At 42.3% G+C, this 14,753-nt stretch overlaps 1 protein-coding gene across 2 annotated transcripts; it reads left to right on the top strand.

The window, feature by feature from the left end:
* Positions 1-752: 752 nt before the first annotated feature.
* On the top strand, positions 753-14,706 carry ccn5 (cellular communication network factor 5). 2 transcript variants are annotated; one of them, XM_086122933.1, is made up of 5 exons: positions 753-5,906; positions 7,497-7,713; positions 9,681-9,929; positions 12,953-13,170; positions 13,863-14,706. In XM_086122933.1, exons 1-5 carry the CDS (start codon positions 5,841-5,843, stop codon positions 14,151-14,153), a joined length of 1,041 nt encoding a protein of 346 aa, XP_085979059.1. In that variant the 5' UTR covers positions 753-5,840; the 3' UTR covers positions 14,154-14,706. The 2 variants fall into 2 exon arrangements, with proteins under 2 accessions (XP_085979059.1, XP_085979068.1); XM_086122942.1 differs by having other exon boundaries at positions 760-875.
* Positions 14,707-14,753: the final 47 nt, after the last annotated feature.

Genomic DNA, 14,753 nt, shown 5'->3' with positions numbered 1-14,753 from the left:
TCACAATGTCCAGCTGGAATGACTGGAACTTCACATACCATTTTTTTGGAGAGGAGGAAACAAAACAAAAAACATTCAGCCAAGTTTGTCATCATCAGCTTTGGATTTTTGTTTTTCAACTGTTAGACTAGACGCTATGCATTCCTGTTTTTTTTTCTTAAAGCAAATAGTTACAAAAAGTATTCATTCATTTTTATTTCCATCGAATTTCATCCCCACAAAATCACCGCGTCTAAAAAATGAGTAAAAAAAAAACGAACGCACTCTTCACATTATTGTCTGCAGCAATAATGTGAAGCAATGCAGTTACTGTGTGCAGTAACGTTATTCCTGCACAAAAACATTCAACTGGAATTACATGGAAACCTTTCCGACGTGTCTCACGGAAGCGGGCCTTGTTTTCCAGCTGTTTGAGCACTTATCTCTTCAAACTTTTCCACTTTGAGACTTTATGACTACATAACGAAACAAAGAAAGAAATATTCCACACATCTTTTTCCCCAGTTACAAAAATGTTTTGTATTTTGTTGGAAACTAACACATAGGAATCCGTGACATTAAAGTTGAAATGATTTTGCCCTTAAAAGGCCTGCACGGACATTGAATGTTGTTTCAAACGACGAAAGAAATAATTTGAATTTCACACACCCACAAGGAATTTTGTCTCAAAGGTCTCCAGGAAGTTGCTTTGACTTCCTGCTTGGTTTGTGCCCTGACATGCGCTGTCACCTTTGGACCTTGCATATACAAGTGTGCACCGCTCCAAATCATGTCCAGTCAGCTACATTCCGCACAAGTGGGGCTTCACTTAAGAGTGGAAACAGGATCAACACCTGAGCTATATTTTTAGATTCACGGCAACGGCCAAGAATACAGTATGTGATTTCTTTGCTCTCTATTCTTCACTATAATATATTAACAATCATCATTTGAAGAAAGCATGACAGTCTCTTCATTTTTTCCATAGCTGCATTTTTTTTCAAGTCACCGCTTGCTGTGCACTTATTACTAGGCAGAAACTGTGGAGCACAAATGATTATTCATCAGCCAATTAATTTGTATTGATAAAATTCTCAGTTTGATCACTCGCTCTATATGAAGTGTAAAAGGGAGGGAAAAAAGCAGTCTGCTTGAAGTGGTGGCCCACTGATGTCCATTCAAGCCAGGAGCTGCCATGCTATGGTGGGACAACGTCAGCATGAACAGTTTCACCTGGATTTCTGGTGCTTTTCAGACAGAGCTCCTTTCTCTACAGTTTTGTTTAATGAGGGACTTAAAATGTCCTCATGCGGTCATTCCATGCGTCTGTCTAGTCACTGGTCCCTGCCCTGCCAGAGAGGATGTTGATCAGAGGAAAAAAAAAAAAAAAGAAATTGTTGTTGTAAGAGGAAAGAATTTGACATGGTGGGTGTCGGAAGAATGGAGGCAGACGGATTTGGAGAGTCCAGTCAATGACCTCGAGCAGTCTCGGCTTGTTGATGCAGCGATGACCATCCTCTCTTCAAACCTTTCTGGAATCGTGAGTCAACGCGACATCATAAATGGAATTCATGTACATGTCAAACAGGGGAGAAAAAGAACAGCTGCGGGACCGTTCTTTTGGCCACAATAATCATCAACCTCCTCCCTCCTAAAAAAAAAAAAAAAAAGAAATTCTTCCATCGGAACATCGCAATGTAAAACCCTGTTTCCCCAACTTTTGGAGCTGCCACAATTTTTATACAATTACAACAAAACATCACCACACACCACCTCACAAAAATGTGACAAAAAGTGGATATCGCCAGAGATGGGGGACTCAAGTCATCTGACTTGACTTGAGTCAGACTCAACAGTTGCTGTGTTGAGGACTTGTGACTTGGCAAAAGCCTGGAAAGACTCGACTTTGACTTGGTATCCAAGAGACTCAACTCGATTTTGACTTGAACTGCAGTACTTGACAAGTCTTCTTGTTTATAGTTGCAAATCTCCATTTCAACACAAAGCCCTTTTTAGGAAGGAAAAAAAAAAAGACAGATTTCATATATATATTTTTTTAATGTTGTTGAATTTGCACCAAACTGGTAACCCAGTCAGCGTTTTTATGCACTTCCTATTGAAGGTAGTGAAGTGGCTACCTTAAAACTGTCAGCGATGGGAGCAGCTCCGAAAATCAACTTGAATTCACTGGTTATCTTTGCAATCAAGCAGACAGAAATAGGATGGCAAAAGGCACGGTCTGCCACTCACAGAATGAAGACACAACGGCGTCTAACGACATTCCTCATTTTAAAACGCACAAAAAGCGATAAGCTAACGTCACAGTTTACCATCACTCAAACATGATAAGTAGCCTGCTAGTAAATGTCAGCACAGCAGAAGAACGTGTGACCTCATGGTGAAAAGTTCTTTCCAGTGGTGCCTTGATTTCGAAGTTTGATTTGTCCCGTGACCACGCTTGCATCCCAAATCATCTTTCCCCATTGAAATGCAATTAATCTGTTCTAGCCCCTACAAAAACACCAGCATTCTTTTTTTTTAAACGTGTTTTTGTTTTTCGCAAGACATTACATTGTATGGTATTATAGTGTGTAAAAGCATACTTACAACATTTGCTCTGCACATTACCTGCAAACACGGAAAATGTGAGCGTAAAACACAACTGTACTGAATGAATTGTCCATCTGTTGGGTCTATTGCATTGTGGCACCATTTAATGTTGTCCTTCAACTACAAGAATACCAATGTGAAATGACAGTGGTCGGACGTTGTGATGTTTGGTGGTGCCATCTAGTGGTGGTGGTCTGAAGTCCGGTCGTATATTGAATTTGTCTTTATATCTGAAGACAAAAAAAAAAAAAGAATGGCTTGTATCTCAGGTACCACAGTATATCTTTTGGGACATTTTTTTGTGGTGGAGTGCTGTGAGATTTTTTTTTCTTGTGTAAAATATGTGGCTTGGCTCAATGAAGTCCAGGAAAGACTGGTCAACATTGGCAAAGGTAATGACCAGAAAGCTGCAGAACTTATTACAGTAAATGCTGTAAAAGTTGTCCAGGTGGGCTGACATAACAAAAGGAGCATTTTTGAAAAATGCTGTCATGGAACCATGGCTGTGGGTTGGGACCTGTGCCTGGTCTGGAGGATCCCTGCGGAAAAGCATCAGCGGGTGCCAAAACGTCAGGCAGCCCTCATGGTCTCGGAGACGCTCGGCGTTCTCCCCTTGTGTCCACCGTTGTCCGTTAAATGCGTCTGTTTGCGTTGAGTCACAAAGTCCCAAATCAGTTGTGGCTTCTTGGCACCACTCGGAAACCACAAACTGACCAACCGGAATACTGGGAGGCTTCAAATGTTGGAGGTGCACAAAATGTACTTTTCAGAGTCAACAGGGTGGAATGTTGCTTGCAAAAGTCCAACGGGCACCAAAACACCAAATCCAGACACACAGAGTATTTATTTTCACCTCCAAAGGCAGATTTTGCCAGGTGTTGATTTTTCTGTTGTCGTTTGTGTTCTTACTTTCTCTGTCTGTCTCCTCTCAAAGCACTGACTTAGGTGTTCATGTTGTTGGCTTTTGAGAATGCTTTTGTGCTTTCCATTCCTCCAACAGTAAAAATATGCCACAGCAATCTATTGGCACAATAAGATGACACGTTGTTGTCCTTTGTCGTTGCTTTTAGGTCCCTTTTTTTTTTCTCGGTCTCTTCCCAACATATGTACTGGAAGTTGTTTTTGTTTCTATTACGGTCTTTTCCTGTCGACTTTTGCGTTCTCTGTCTACCCCTTTTGAAACCAAGCAGTGGTGACATTTACAATTGAACGTGTGCAGTCACTTGTCGATCATGGAGGTGGCCAGGAAAGAAAAAGAACAGTTTTTCAAGAATTCACCACTGGAAGCCTGCGGTAACGCTACACTTGCTCCTCACCTGGAGCCCCCCCGCCCCCCACACACACAAGTACGCACACATACTCTTGATGCTTCTCACTCAGTCCGTCTGGTTCTGTTTATTAGTCGTGTCGTCACTGCCCACCCAGAAAACCTTGTTATTTTGACTTGACTGCATTTGTGAACATTGTACATATTGTGTACATTCAAGCGATGACATCATCCTGACATCGATACTGTGGGTGGTCAAGGTGATTTTTCTTTTTAAATAGACCTTTAGAGTGTTAAAGAATTGGAAATGGGTTCACAGTTTTTTGCCAAATGACCTACTTGCTTGAATTTACCTCTGCTATCTAATGTTCATTCATTGTATTATCCCACCATTATCCAAACTGCATTTCATCATGAGGGTCGCAGGAATGCTGGGGCCTATCCCGGCCGTCTTCGGGCAGACGACGGGGTACTCTCTGAAATGGTTGCCAGCCAATTGCAGGGCACACATAGACAAACAATCATTCACACTTAGAATCACATTGAACGAATATTTAGAGTGAACAATTAACATACCGTGCATGTTTTTGGAATGTGGGAGGAAACTGGAGTACAGCAATTGGAAAACAAACAAAGGCACGGGGTGAACATGGAAACGCCACATGGGATGGCCGGGGCCGGATTCGAACCCACGGTCTGCGCACTGTGATGTGGACATGCTAAACGGCCGACTACCGTGCCACTCTTCATTGTATTAGTTGTTATTAAATACAATTCTATTTTTTTAATACCTTCAATCTGTTTGTCTTTGCAAGGACAGATTTTTGACATTCACTGATGGTGTCGCGGTACACTCCCCTGACTTGTATGCGGCTAGCGCGGGATCAGTTCCGACTCAGTGGTGATATGATTGTGGGTGTGAATGTTTGTTATTTTTTGCTCTGACTTGCAAGTGCAAACTTGAGACATGAGCACTGTATGTTGGCAGCGACTCAACTCACTTCACAACAAGCAGCAGTTTTGGCAGACTTTTCGAAAAAAAAAAAAAAGAGTCCCCAAACTGTTTGCTGCTCTCAGCTGAAGGTTATTGTCAAGCTAAACATATAATGGAGAGATGAAAGGTTCTGTATTTAAAACAACCACATAGCTTGCGCTACCTGAATGTGAACAAAATGGTCAACTCCATAGGCACATGGGCTACTACAAAGATAGAAAGATAATATAAGAATACTCACATACACACACACACACGTGTGTGTACATGTGTGTGTGTGTATATATATATGTGTGTGTATGTATATATATGTAACTGTATATTACTTATCCTCTGCAAAGAACAACTAATATTACTGCTGTACTGAGAAGCCAAGACAGGGGCTGAGTCTCCAGTACACGTATGTCTGTCTTGCCACTGCTCCCAGGTGGCAAGAGCGCATACACCAGAATGAGCAGCATTTGAAGGAACTTGATTATTTTAAATCATGTAATTATGTGATCATTCTATGTTTTTATCAAGTAGATATTTTCTCCCGAGAGGCAAGATGATGCTGATGGCCTGCAGCCTCATCGTGGAAAGCAGATGAAAGACACGGATCCAATCTCGTTTACGTCTGGCTCACTTGAGGAATGGAGTAGTGGAAAAAATGTGTGCGACTGGCTGGTGTAAAAACATCCACATAATGAATTCCCCCGCCAATTAGACCGGAATCGTCATCGTACCCGTGTCTCCCCTCATTTCATAAGCTGGAAGATCACACAGCTGGAAAGAGAGGGAGGGAACTCGGGTGGAAGTGGAAAGAGGCAGCGAGGAGGAGGAATGCGAAACATTTGTGATGGTGCTCCAGTGGCTGTTTACACAGTAGTCATCGCGGCGGCATGACATCAGAGTGCAGACTTTATAAATGTCAGCAGCTGGCCAGAGGGGCGAGACAGACGAAGCCCGGAGACATTCGCAGACCCGAGACGAACGTAGACTTTTGCCCTCATGGACCGATCGCTGTGTGACTGTGTGACAGCCTTGACCCTGCTGCTGCTCGCTGTGGCCTCGCAGGTGAGCCTCCAACATGGTTGTTGTGGACGAAATGACACTGATGTATTCAAAGGGAAATTTCAACTGGCCATTAACAGCATGTCTGCTGCTATTTATTTCCCTCTCTGCTTGTTTCCTGAATTCATTTCATTGTATTTTTTGCTTTAAAAAAGTCATTTTTAGCCAAGCTGCCAAGAGGGGAGAGGACACAATGCTGATGAAGCCTAGCAACTCTTCTAACATCTAGCTGTATTTTCCGGTGTTTGCTTCATGACGACCACTGACATTCCGCGCTGGCCGTCTTGCAGCCTCACCGAAACCAATGTAGAAGAAATTACGCTATTTACCGCAACGATGGGCATAGCTCATTTGTAAGAATCAAACGAAACCTATTTTTCTGTTTCTTAAGCAGAGAATAATAATACAATAATTCCAACGTACACGTAAACAACAATAAAACAAAAATAATTTCCGGCTCAGCGTTTTTGCAATGACCCCTTATGGCTCTGTTATGTTGTTGTAAAGAAACATTTCAGACTAGAGGGCGCCAAAAGTTACTAGTGCATTTTGTGTCGTCATTCAGAGGCTTCAACTTATGAATGAATGAGGATGCATGTGCTCCGTTCGACCTGCGTGTGTGTGTTTTTTTCCTTTGGGGGCCAGTGGGTGGTTGTTGTTTAGACAAACCGGTTGTAATCATGTATTTGAATAAAAGGAATAGTTCGTTTAGTGATTAAGTTCTTTCCAAGCTGTTTTTTTATATTGGGAATGATTTGATGTTCACTAAGTGTCATTTTGTGACAGAATGTGTGTCTTGTGTGTTTAGTTGCATGGTCCCAAATAAAAAAAAGGCACTTGGCACCAGAATGTTGCGATGCAGAGTGCAGATGCCACCTCATGGGGCAAGCATCATAAAGGGAGCTCCCAAGATAAAACAGTCTTTCCGGTTTATTGTATGTTCCAGAATACCCCCACAACAGACCAAATGCGCAAAGCAGCAAGCAAAATATTTAATTTATTATGTATATACTGTATATTTTGAAGCTTCATGCATAGACAGTAAGGCCAACATATATGCATGCTAAGTGCAGGTCTTAATTTTGTCTACTTGGGGTCACCATCCTCGTGTTCTACACTGTAGTATCTGTGAAGTTGAATGTATGCATGCTTTTAAAAGGTGCCCTGGGCTTTTGAGTGATATCAGTGAATATGAATGTGGAGTTGGCTGGCTATGAAATGGTGGTGTCAGTTGAGGCCATCACCAAGTCGTCTAATAATTTGCTTGTTTTTACTGAATTTTGTTACCATTTGTTCGAAAAGGGAATTAAAAGTGCATCCATGGCTGCTCCTCACATAGTGAGTGCAAAACACAACTGTATCGAATGCTTTGCCCTCTCTGGTTCTTCTTCTGTGGTATCTATGGACAGTTGGCAAAACAGCTTCATGGTACATTAGTGCCATCAACTGATATTATCCTTCCACTGCAAGGAAGGCAATGTGAGTTGATGTGATGTTTGCTGCCACCCTCTAGTGGCGGGAGTCTGAAGTCTGAATTTCACTCATATTTCAAGACCAAAAAATTGATCAAGTTTTGTCTTTTTGTTCTTGCAGGTGTTGTGTCAGTTGTGTGACGGGCCGTGCATCTGCCCCCAGTCTGCCCCCCAGTGCCCCTCTGGAGTTCCCCTAGTGGCGGACGGCTGCCGGTGCTGTATGGTGTGCGCGCGGCAGCAGGGCCAACCGTGCACTGAGAAGTTCCTGTGCGATGGCCAACGGGGGCTGACATGCGACTACAGCGCCAGTTTGCCTGGTGGCCCCGGGGAGTGCGTCGGTGAGTAGCTCCTTTAACAATACATTTTGGGGTCCAACGGTTTGTCACTGGGTTTTATTTTTTTTCTGTGGGAGTGGGATGGGACAGGAGTGAAAATCCACTCCTATGTCATCCTCTAATACCAACCGGTCTGAAAAAAAAAAAATTAGGGTTGGTAAAAATATCGTTTAATTGATGCGTCACAATAATCCAACCCCGAATCCAATACAATTAAGCAGCTCCACTGAAACGTTTCCGCTCCTGGCCAATGGAGGTTCCTTACTATTTTTTTCACACCAATACACTAATGTACTCCAGTGTATGTGTGACTTTAAACTTAATTACACACAACGATGTTTACATTCGCTTTTATTATTTTTTATCATATTTTCATATTAATATTTTACAATTGTGATTCCTTTATTAAAAAACAATTGTGGTGTTTTTGGGAGGCCAGAATGGAATAAAGACCTTTTAATAATAAGTAATTAATCATTATTCTAATTGGGAAAATTGTTTTGACATAAGAATAAATTACATTCTGAGAATTTGTCACCACATGAATTAAACGTGGAAATTTGTATCACTGCACTCAAATTCAGATCCTTTTATGTAATAAAAATAGGGTGAGGCCATTATAAATTTGACTGATTTCACATACAGTATATGTGAAGTCACTTGAGGACACGCTTGAAGGCACACTTTGGTTCCATTTGGACTTAAAGATTTTCACGACAATGATCCCCTGCCAACATCTTGCACTTGACGCTTTGTCCTCCCGCTAAATTGCAGATGTACACAAAAATAATAATAATACAATTTTTTTATATTGTTGCTCTCGCTCCCATTTATTTTGGTATACTTCCACTGTCGACGACGAGATGGTGGCACACAATTTTGTTCACAATTTATATCACAATGTACACACTTCTGTGAATTTGCCTAAAGAAGTCAAATGAATATGAAACCCTGCTTTTTATGCCTACAGTAAGTCAAGTCAAGTCAAGTCAACTTCATTGTCAAATAAAAATGGGATTAAAATTGTAAAGGAGGCAATTTTTATGATGGCTATTTATTGAATGTTTATATCCCTGCAAATATATTGTATTCCAATATTGTGTGGTCTTTTCAATTTCATTCTTAGACATTTGTTGATGATATTTCAAGGAGACATTAAATCCCCTGAATTAAAGTTGGACTACTGTTCATTTATGCTCACCCTTCCAGGGAGTACACATAACGGGATCAGTACACTGTCTGTACAATATTTTGGTGTTACACATTGTGCCTTCTCTCTCAACATATTATATTACATGTGTTTAAATGTGTTTAAAGACCTTAATTAAAAATGAAGTACTGTTAAGTGTTCTTCGATATCGCAGATTTTCACTGACTACATTTACGTGCAATCATTATTCGAGTTAAGGTCAACCTTTTTACATGCGTGGGCAGACAGAATTACTCCTGAGTACATGGTATTTGTGATCAATTAGAATATCCCGATCTAAACAGGCGACGTGCCGATGATGTCATGATGCAGCGCCATTTCCGCTTGTTACCTTCTGCTTTCAAGAAAACATGATATTCATATCACACACCGATAAAGCAGTCTGTTTCCTCCTCACTCGAAAAGTGTGGATCTGCGCTGCGTCTCAGTTTGTTTACCTCTGCTTGTTTATTCCCGGCAGGTTGGGCGGGCAGACTAAAATGCACACCTATGCGTCTCTGTATACACACCGTGTCATTTTTGCTGTCGAGGCAGAAAATAATGTGAAACCTAAACCCCGCAATGGAGGCGGGACAACAGTGTTGACGGTCAGACTCTGCATATAAGTGCCTGCAAAGGTTAATTGCACCTTCTGCCATCTAGTGAACGAGCATTTAATTGTTCTGTCCGTCAATGCCATGTCAATGGTAGAGACAGATGAACAAAGACACATTATTTGTTGGAAATAAAGAATAACCTTGAAGCCAATTGTGCCTTTTAGCTCAGGAAGACCTGACCTGCAAAGTCAACGGCATCAGCTACCATGATGGCCAATCCTTTCAGCCCTCGTGTGACGTCCTCTGCCACTGCACAGGCGGCGGCGTCAGCTGCGTGCCCGCCTGTCCCCTGAATTTCCGCCTCCCCAGTGCGGATTGTCCTCATCCGCAACATGTTCGGCTACCGGGGAAATGCTGCAAGGAGTGGCTGTGTGAAAACCTGGACAACTCTGTGCTTCAAGACGCCATCTCAGGTAAACTCATTACAGTCGTCATTTTTTAATTTGACGATTTGAGGATTTTATTTTTATTTTTTTTGGGGAACCTACTGTTATTTTCTGAAAAATCTCCCCGCACATCACCAAAAACATCCCACAAATTAGCCCTGCATGCACAAATGATGATTTTGTCTCCATTTGTTTGCAAATTTCCAAAGCAGTAACATTCCAGTTCCATTCTATCGCCAGCCAAAATGTAATTAACACATCATTTGAGTAAAATGAAAAAAAAAGTTTGAGTCACAGTTGTCAGTGAACTTTCCGAGCATTAATTGAACAGTGTGGGCCAACAATAAACAAACACAAAAATGAACACCCAAAGAGTCTGCTGTAGGCCAAACTTCATGGCCAGAGGCTCACAGAGTCTATCAGTTTCACTTTGTCATTAATTTCAGGACTGCAAATAATGTATCTTAATGAAATGTCATGTGTCTTTATGTATCTTGTGTTCATCTATCTATGCTAGCATTGTATAGTGATAAGCAGAACAATTCAATGCTTTTCCACTAGATGGCAGAACCTGTTGCCATTCACGCAACAGAATAGTAGCAACGCATTCAACCGTCAATATCATGATTTCAGTTGACTTTTTGGGACATATTTGTTTGTTGTTGTGCCATGGTATTTTTTGAATATCTAGTAAAATGAATGATTCAGTTCATTCAAGGTCCAAAAACACTGCAATAGTGGAGACTGTTAAGAATTAGACATAATGTTGCCACATATTGGATCAAATTTAGATTATTCATCCTCAACTCAGAGCAGAAAAGAGGGAGGTGTAATTTGTGACCTCAACTTCCAAGCGCTCATCAAGCTCAATTACATCACGCTGGTGACTCACATTCAATACTCTGTGGCTTGGTGTTTACTTCTCCACGGATGCAGTCATGCAGTCACACAGGGAGATTTGTCTTTGTTTTTTCACTTCAAACAGTAGTTCCTTTCAAAACTATCATGCACAAGCCATAATATTAAGCAGATATTCAAGAACAAAAATGTTCTCTTGCTTGTAGTCCCTTGAATGTAGTCAGACACCGTTTGGCGTTTCAAATGTTTTTGTAATGGCTTCATTTCCCTTCTCTGTGGCGCTGTCTCTCTTTCTCACTCTCAGAAGAGTAACATCCACTCGTGTTTCATTTTACACAGCTGCTTGTTGCTAGGAAGTGCTATTAAAAGAACTGTTTGCGCCTTTCTCCCCAATGAAATGTGGCTTGGCTTTGGCCCGACGCAGCCCAGTTAAAAACTCGCAGACATGACCAGGCACGGTGTCGCCATATGGACGAACAATTATGGAAGCCACCAGGGAGGACTTTGCTAATATTTGGCCAGAAATGACAAAAACATGTACCAGAGGAAATATTAAGGCGGAGCGAGTTTCACGGAATACCTTCACGTGCTGGAAAATAAACTCATTTCTGCTCCATGTGCAGTGTTACATAGGTGAAAGTCTCCCACGTGTTTGTTAAATATGAAGTTTTGCTCCAATGCCACAAGAATTTGGAGTTTGGCAACATTTTGGGGGTTGTGGTTTGAAATGTCACTTTCTCTCTCTGTTTCCCAACCTTCATCCAGCCAACGCAGGTGATCTTGCCTGAAATTACTTACAAATGGATTTACTCAGGCTGAAATCAGGGTTTGCTAAATTGAAAGTACCGTATTTTCTGCACTATAAGACCCACTAAAATCATTCAATTTTCTCAAAAGCTGACAGTGTGTCTTATAATCTGACACACCTTGTCTATGGATCAACATTCTGATTTATTGGATGTAGTATTTTAAATGTTCTGTAAAGCGCTTTGTTACTGCTGCAGCGGTTGTGAAAGCTCTATAAAAATAAAGCTGTATTGTATTGAATTCCCTTTAGCATAGCGTCATCTAGTGGATGCATAACACAGCTGCAGCCACTTTTGTAGCTTCCATCCTATGCGCCTTATAATGCAGCGTGCCCTGTATAGGAAAACCGTTTTAAAATAGGCCATTCATTGAAGGTGCGCCTTATACTCCGAAGCACCTTATAGTGCGGAAAATACGTATTATTATGTTGTGGGAAGGGCAAATTGTGTATGAGCGTTGAATGAAAAAATCGGTTACACTCAATTGAAAGCTGTTGAAAGAAGATACCATTTGAATTTTTTTTACGAAAAGAGGTGACATTTAGGTCCGTTTTCCACATTTTAATCATGCCACTGGAGCACTATCTTTTGAAAAGGGGACCCTTACAAATCTGTTCCAAAGGGTACGGATTTGCCTACAAAGGGTACTGACTAGATAAGGGGAAGGGCAATATTCCACAAAATGATTCATATTACCTTACCGCACTTGATCAGTTCGAACTTGTACCTGCATGAGGCGTATCAAATAGGAGCACGTGCACTTGTTCATCTGCATTAGAAAAACAAATCAAACAAATGATGACCCTGCTAACACGCAGAAGGTGAAGGGCTGACCATGTACGTATCAAGACGTGCGCAATCACATGTACAGCTGTAGCACAAAGTCATTTCTTTAAATTGCATTCCACTCAACTGTGAGTTCTTTCGGCAAGCAATCACGTAGGCAAAATACTTGTTTGTACCCTTGTATGCAAACATGAAGTCATAGAAATGGTCCCTTTGCCCGTCTGGACAATTTGTGTCACTTTTATAACCATAAACAGTACTTAAACAGTATGAAGTGGACCTAAGGGTTCAATTGTGAATCCCGACAGAGTACATCACAAAAATGTGGGCTGAACTGTTTTTTATCTTTCTAGCGTGTCAGCAATATGCTTCCATAGTGATTCAAACAAGATGAGCAACAAAACAAATGTCATTGAGGCTCTCAGAGGTGCAGAGCAATTTTGGGAAAATGCTGCTCACAGGCTATTTATGTTGTCTTTGAGGGCTTCCTGGTGCCCATGGGCACCATTTTGGTGGCCAGTAATTAGCAATGATCAAATCTTCAACATTATTTCACTTCCCTTGTGTTTTTGTATCTTTTGTCTCTGATTTTCGTGCCAGCCATGAGAGCGGACGCTCCGCAACCACCGCCCCCGCTGCCGGTCGCCTCTGTCTGCACAGAGCGCAGCACCCAGTGGAGCGCCTGTTCCCAGAGCTGCGGGGCCGGCATCTCCACGCGAGTGTCCAACCGCAATCCGGCCTGCAAGCTGCAAATGGAGACTCGCCTTTGTAAAGTGCGACCCTGCCATGCGCATCTCCCCATACCAAGCGGACACATGGTGAGTTCGAATGATGAACCCATCCATCGATCCATTTTCTAATCTGCTTGTCCTCACAAGTGTCATGGAGCCTATCCCAGCTGTCTTTCGGCAGTTGGCGAGGTACACCCCTGAACTGCTTGCCTGTGGCACACATTGACGAACAACCATGCGCGCTCACACTCACACCTTGGGACAATTTAGAGCGTTTCATTAACCTGCCATGCATGTTTTTGGAATGTGGGAGGAAACCGGAGTACCGGGAGAAAACCCACGCAGGCACGGGGAGAACAAACTCCACACAGGCAGGCCGAACCCGTAATCGAACCCTGCATCTCTGCACTGTGAGCTAGACGTGCTAACCACTCGATCACCATTCCCCCTAAATCCCCTGATCCACACTATGCAAAAAAAAAAAAAATCTAACTTTTTACACCTACAGAAGGAGACAGGTGTATGTTCATTGTACAATGTACATTTTGAGGCATGTTTACTAATGTATCTTGTGAGATGATTAAAAATTTTTTTTAATGTGAACACATAGAGAGGGTTCAATACATTGTACAATAATCTGCCTTCTTGGCCAGATTACCCTTGAAAGGGAGACCTAGGTCGCTAAGGTTTTTATTTTCTGGTTAAATGGTTAAATGGTAAAAAAGATGGCTTCCATACTAGACTAATTGACTGCGGTCTGTCCTTTTGTGCCGTTTCAGCAACGGGAGCAGCAGGGCCAGTGCACGGTCAGCTACATGTCACCCGAGCCCGTTCGGCTGGTCCATCACGGCTGCAGCAGCACGCGCGTCTTCCGGCTGCGATACTGCGGCGGTTGCAACGACTCTCGCTGCTGCACGCCGTTCCACACCTCCACCGCCGACGTGACCTTTCGCTGCCCCGCCGGCACGCTGCGACAGCGAGCGGTCATGGTGATCCACTCGTGCGTCTGCCACAGCAAGTGCCCCTACTCGCCTTTCACCAACCCGGCTCTTTGGGGATACAGACCCTGACTGGTTGCCATGGTAACACCAATCTTCAAACTGCTGGGCTAATCTGTTGTTAGTCCTGGAAAGAGACAATGTCAATTTTGTAGATGAAGAAAAAAAAATGTACAGATGCATTTGTGTGCCCTGCGAAGTCACAGCACACAGCAGTTGTTTGATCTATGAATCGAGCAATGCGTTTCATGTTTCAATTTCAATTGATATTTAAAGAGAACAAGCCTAAGAAGTCTGTTTCGCGGTCAATTCTCCTTAAAGACATTTTTCGATCCAGAACTATAACAGCCGTCTACCAATGTGTGGACCTTGAGAGAGAACCTTTAGGAATGTATATCTTCTGCCATTTAGTGGAAGAATGTTTTATTGTTTTGCCTGTTGCTGGCATAGATAGATAAGCAAAGGTACATTATCTGCTGTAAATAAATTATTTGAAGTGAAATTGTATCATTTGCCGTGGCAAACCTGATGATCTCCTCGCGTGCTGGGAATCACTGGTACATAGTGTCAAAGAGTGTCATCACCAGGTTGTGACATTGAGACAGAGACTGGAAGAGTCACAGAAAGGCATTAGAACAAGATGTCTGATCAGACCCCAATTACAAAACAACA

This window comes from Hippocampus guttulatus, chromosome 1 (genome assembly GCF_054856545.1).
Source record: "Hippocampus guttulatus isolate MCC_2025c chromosome 1, RoL_Hgut_1.0, whole genome shotgun sequence".
NCBI lineage: Eukaryota > Metazoa > Chordata > Actinopteri > Syngnathiformes > Syngnathidae > Hippocampus > Hippocampus guttulatus.
This window is presented reverse-complemented; position numbering and strand designations above follow the sequence as displayed.

Coding starts and splice junctions, on each gene's coding strand:
- ccn5 (XM_086122933.1), top strand. CDS start 5,841: ATGGACCGATCGCTGTGTGACTGTGTGACAGCCTTGACCCTGCTGCTG. Junction 5,907..7,496: donor TGCTCGCTGTGGCCTCGCAG/GTGAGCCTCCAA, acceptor TTGTTCTTGCAG/GTGTTGTGTCAGTTGTGTGA. Junction 7,714..9,680: donor TGGCCCCGGGGAGTGCGTCG/GTGAGTAGCTCC, acceptor TGTGCCTTTTAG/CTCAGGAAGACCTGACCTGC.